Source organism: Monopterus albus, unplaced genomic scaffold, assembly GCF_001952655.1.
Source record: "Monopterus albus unplaced genomic scaffold, M_albus_1.0 scaffold167.1, whole genome shotgun sequence".
NCBI lineage: Eukaryota > Metazoa > Chordata > Actinopteri > Synbranchiformes > Synbranchidae > Monopterus > Monopterus albus.
Window position 1 is genome coordinate 495,622 of NW_018128047.1, and position 4,840 is coordinate 500,461.

Here is a 4,840-nt window from a genome sequence, read left to right on the forward strand (position 1 = left end):
AACCAGCTGGTTGCAGCAGCTAGTGAAAGAAATTAAACACAAAAATATGGAGGGAACAAAAAAAAGTAAGGAAATGCATGTTCTCACTTTCAGTTTGTTGATAAGATTATTAAGAAATTCAAATTAAGAGAGCTGACAGCTGCTGAGTGATTTTACTGTTCATCTGGATTTATCTTAAAGGCTCAGATTAAAGTTTAATTAACAGTGGTAGAGACAAACTATAAAACACACAACTGCAAGGTGTGCAAAAGTGAAAGCACTTTTAGCATAACCAAGTAGCAGCTGGAGAAAATTACAAGAACTGACACTGCTCCTACATCTCGTGATTAATCTGTAGCAGCGAGCAGCACTTTTACTTCTCTAAACCACTTCTCTCTGCGTTATCTGAGAACATGAGTTACACAGAAAGGATCTAGTATCTCAGACATGTAACCTGAGTTATAAGTCTTAACTTTCGGTGTGTAATACTTGCCTATCATGAGTGATATGCCTAGTACGGTATAACCAGGAGAGCCGACGAGGACTGCCACTCTGTTGTACACCCAGCCCATGATGTTCATGTTCACTGTGCTGCCCTTGAGACAGGTGGAGAGGAGGGGGTCTATCATGACATGTATTTTGTATAGTGGGTTCATTCACTATGGTCAAAGGTAAGAAAAGCATTAACAGGCTCCTTTGGCGCTCACCAGTCGAGCCATGCTCAGCTGAAGGCCAAACACCAGATTGAGCTCCTTTCCTTTGAACCAGTTCACTGCGTAAGTGTTCTGGGCTACAGCCAAGGACTCGCCTCCAATACTACCAAGGAAAAGAAAACAGAGGAGGAGCATGTAGTACAAGACCTGAGGCCCAGAGCTGAATGTCCTTTAACAGATTAAGGTCTGTGACGAAATAAGTGGGCTTAGTTTTAGACATACGCTGCAGGTTGAGGTTTATTAATGTGAATTTTGGAGATTATAAAAGAGAAAAGTAGAGTATGTGTGGCAAGATGACAAAATTATTTCTTTACCCAAACACAAAACGTCCTAATGCCATCACCCAGAAACGATTTACCAGAGCTCCAGTCGCAAATATGATCTGTGTAGATGTGGAAAAGGTCAAACACAACAAAGAAAACAATCTGAGTGACATCTACCGTCTGCACGTATGTATTCCTATTTAAACAGATTACACAAATTAGAACATTTTGGTGGCTATATTCTCTTTCTTTCATAAAATATCTTTCACATTTAGACTTACCTGTCCAACACAGACAAAGAGGGAAAAAATTATGGTTCCCAGCCTATAAAAACACAGCAAAACACACATGACCTACTGTAGATGACAAGCACAACAGCTACAGGACACTTTCACTTATGGTGAATACACTGTACGTAATAAACGGAATTAAAGTAACTGTTGGCTCTCTGTACCTGATGCCAAAGACCCTGTCTATTAGGAATCCCCCAAAGAAGCAGAGAACCACATTGGGCCAGGAGTACCAGGCATACAGCTGCATGAAGCCAGCAGTGTTCAGGTTCAGATCCTGGCACAGTCAGGAAGGAAACACATCAGTTTGGGCTTGGTCACTTCAGTTCACACCATTCAAATCTAGGCATGGAGCATAAGGTGTTGTTTGTGGGCTGAAATTCTCCAGTGGTAAAACACAGGAGTAGGTTTCGTTTTGGATTGTTGATTTACTGAGGGTTGGGTCCCAGGCAGGAGTCAATGTGAACTGTTGAACGTATGGTCTAACGCCCTGTACAGCTTTACTTTAAACAGAGGATGAATTAGTCTACCTGGAGGACTTGAGTTTGAAGTGCAGCCGGGTTGTCATAACAGAAGTAGCTTCCTGAAACAAATGAACTAGATAAACAGACTACAGAGGTAATGACACCGCATCTCTTTAACGTTACACGAACCACGATGGACAAAAACACCACACACACCTTCTTTAAGTTAAGTGTAAGATACGAAATTTTAATTACAAATCCAGAATAACTCGTCGGGCCGGTTAGGGGAGTTGGGGCTTTGTGCTACTCACCGAACCCCAAGAAGCACATGAACACCAGGACAATCACTCGGTGCAGCAGGTGACTGGGGTCGCAGATGGCCGGCAACGCTCTGCCGGGTCCGCTGGTGGACGACCCCTCGCCCTCATCTCCCAACAAACTCTGCCGCTCCTCATACTCCGCCATATTCGACAGGAAAATTAACGGCAGCGAGGAGAGTGTAAGCGATCGATCATATGACCCGCGTGGGGCGTCACGTGGTGTTACGCGGCGTTCAGGCGACGCCGGTAGAATGGGGAGAACAAGAACACGCGACTTCATGGTGTCCGTGCATTGATTCGGTGTTTTCGTTGGTTGTCCCCGCGGTGGCTACAGATTAAGGAGATATTAGATGCATGTTGTTTGTCTTATGGACAGCTCAGCACTGTCATAACATTAACTGGCTGAAAGCAGCTGTTGAACAGTGTCTGAAAGACCAGTTTTTGCAAAAATGGCAAAGTGAGTTTTAAAATGTCATTGTGTGATCTATATCTACAACCCCAAATCAGAAAGCGTTGGGACAGCAAGTAAAATCAAAATTAAACTTAAAAATAGTGGTGTGTAAATCATCGGTGCCCTGTATTACATTGAAAACAATAGAGCAGCACATTATTTGATGTTTAATACCTCTTCATTTTTTTTCTTTGTTCAAAATAAACACTCACTTCAAGTCTGATGCTGCAACACATTCCAGAAAAGGTTGGGATGGTGGCATTTGTGCTGGACTGGCCTGCCTGCAGTCCCAACATGTCCCCAATAAAATGTGGTGCATTTTGAAACGCAAGTCATGTCAACGAAGACTCAGGACTGTCGTGCACCTTAAGACTTGTTTGCACGAACAATGGGACAAAATTACACCTGACACACTTAATCACTTGGTGTCCTCTGTCCCTAAACGTCTTTTAAGTGTTGTGAAAAGGAAGGACAACATCACACCTGGTAAACACTTTGCTGCCCCAATCAAAATTGAAGTGAGTGTTTATTTTGAACAAGGAATATAGTTGATGAGGTATCACATCAACTACTGTGCTGCTCTATTGTTATCAGTGTAATACAGGACACAGATGATTTACACATCACTATTTTCAGTTTTAGTTTTGATTTTATATGCTATCCCAATGTTTTCTGATTTGGGGTTGTACAAATTAAGCAAGAATTTAAGTTAGAAAAGTGTAAACTATGTAGAAGTCATGTGTATAGTCAAGCCATCTGTAATTTTAGACTGAATAATACTAGAATCCCTAAGGTGGTTGGGTGATATAAAGGTTTAGACAGAAATGCAGAGGTTTTGTGACCCGTGTAATGGTAAATTAGTGGACAACAAATTCTATATTTTGTTTGAATGTAAAAATGTAAATATTAAGTATTACAGAGAAAAGCCTCCTGGGCACCTTCCTAGGGAGGTGTTCCGGGCATGTCCCACCAGGAGGAGGCCCCGGGGAAGACCCAGGACACGCTGGAGGGACTATGTCTCTCGGCTGGCCTGGGAACGCCTCTGCATTCCCCCGGAGGAGCTGGAGGAAGTGTCTGGAGAGAGGGAAGTCTGGGCATCTTTGCTTAGACTGCTGCCCCCGCGACCCGGTCCTGGATAAGCGGAAGAAAATGGATGGATGGATGGAGAAAAGTATTTGCGAATGTATTATTTGAAATCCCTTTTTATCTTTAAAGCAATATTACTGTTACAAGCACATAAACAGTTGGGTGCTTTTGTGAAGAATGCATAACCCTTGTTCAGATGATTTCATTCCTGTTGAATGTCCTGTTATGTTAGTGTCTTAGACTGTTTGTACTCCACACCATGTACTCATGGCTGTGAGCAAATAAAAATAAATGAAAGTAGCTAGGCTACTGCAAAATAAAACAACCTATCACAACAACAACCTCTCGACCTTATTGGGGGAAAAAGGAACCAATTTGTTTAAATTTTTGTAAATTTGCTGACAATATTTATGACCCCAAGGGGCTGTTTAAAAGGCACTGGGGACAAATTTACTGTAGCCATGGGTCAGTCTCACTGCTCTTTCCTCTTTTTAGCAGCAACAAACAGATGATTTCTAATAAACCCACTGTGCTGCTTGCTCAGCAACAGAGTGAGAAGTTTAACAAAAAGCTGTAAAAACTGTTTTTGTTGGTTAGTTTGTTTTCAGGAGATGGAAGAGCAGTAGAGTGGTGAATTTTGGACTGGATTCGCTGGTATCTTGAAGCATAACCCCCAAGGGACGCTGATGTTTGTGTGTTTTCTGGACGTTTAAGTAGGCATGTCACCAAAAACAACTCTACAAAGTTTCAGCACTGTGTGTTTGCCTGTTTTTTGGGCCTTCTTTACCCCCTAGTGGCAACAACTGATTATTGCAGCTTTTAAGACTTTCTCAGGCTTGCTCATCTCTCTACTTTGCCCATTTAATTTTCAAAGTTAATGTTACTGGTGTTGTTGCATGTTGCTGAGCTCCATCTCTGTTTTAATGAGTTGACTTTGAAGTCGTGTATATAAAATGTACATCACTCTTTTAAACTTAAGTGATCAGTTTTATCATTTTTTAGGGATAGCAAAGTGTTATGGTTTAGTCCCCCTCACCTGGAGGGTGAGGGAGAACTGGGGTTGGACTCAAGATGGCTGACCCAGGTGCTAGTACAAAAAAGGTGGTTTAATGGAATAAAACCAACATAACAGAACAGGGTCCATAATACATACAACAAGGGAAGGCCAGTGATGACTAAGGAGACCAGGACGGTAAACACACAAACCAACGACAGGAACTAGGATAGAGGATGAGAACGGACAGGTGAACAAAAAGAACCAATGTAAACAATGT

At 42.1% G+C, this 4,840-nt stretch overlaps 1 protein-coding gene across 1 annotated transcript in view; it reads right to left on the bottom strand.

Moving 5' to 3' along the window:
• Positions 1–2,324, bottom strand: part of mfsd1 (major facilitator superfamily domain containing 1) — a 10,126-nt gene extending 7,802 nt beyond the window's left edge. Inside the window, exons 1-7 of the mRNA XM_020615647.1 lie at positions 2,021–2,324; positions 1,776–1,828; positions 1,410–1,522; positions 1,237–1,279; positions 1,007–1,074; positions 687–795; positions 472–575 (exon numbers count right to left, since the gene is read on the bottom strand). Of these exons, the coding sequence (XP_020471303.1) occupies positions 472–575; positions 687–795; positions 1,007–1,074; positions 1,237–1,279; positions 1,410–1,522; positions 1,776–1,828; positions 2,021–2,309 (779 nt within the window). The 5' untranslated portion in view covers positions 2,310–2,324. The remainder of the gene's footprint in view (positions 1–471; positions 576–686; positions 796–1,006; positions 1,075–1,236; positions 1,280–1,409; positions 1,523–1,775; positions 1,829–2,020) is intronic.
• Between the last annotated feature and the right edge of the window lie 2,516 nt (positions 2,325–4,840).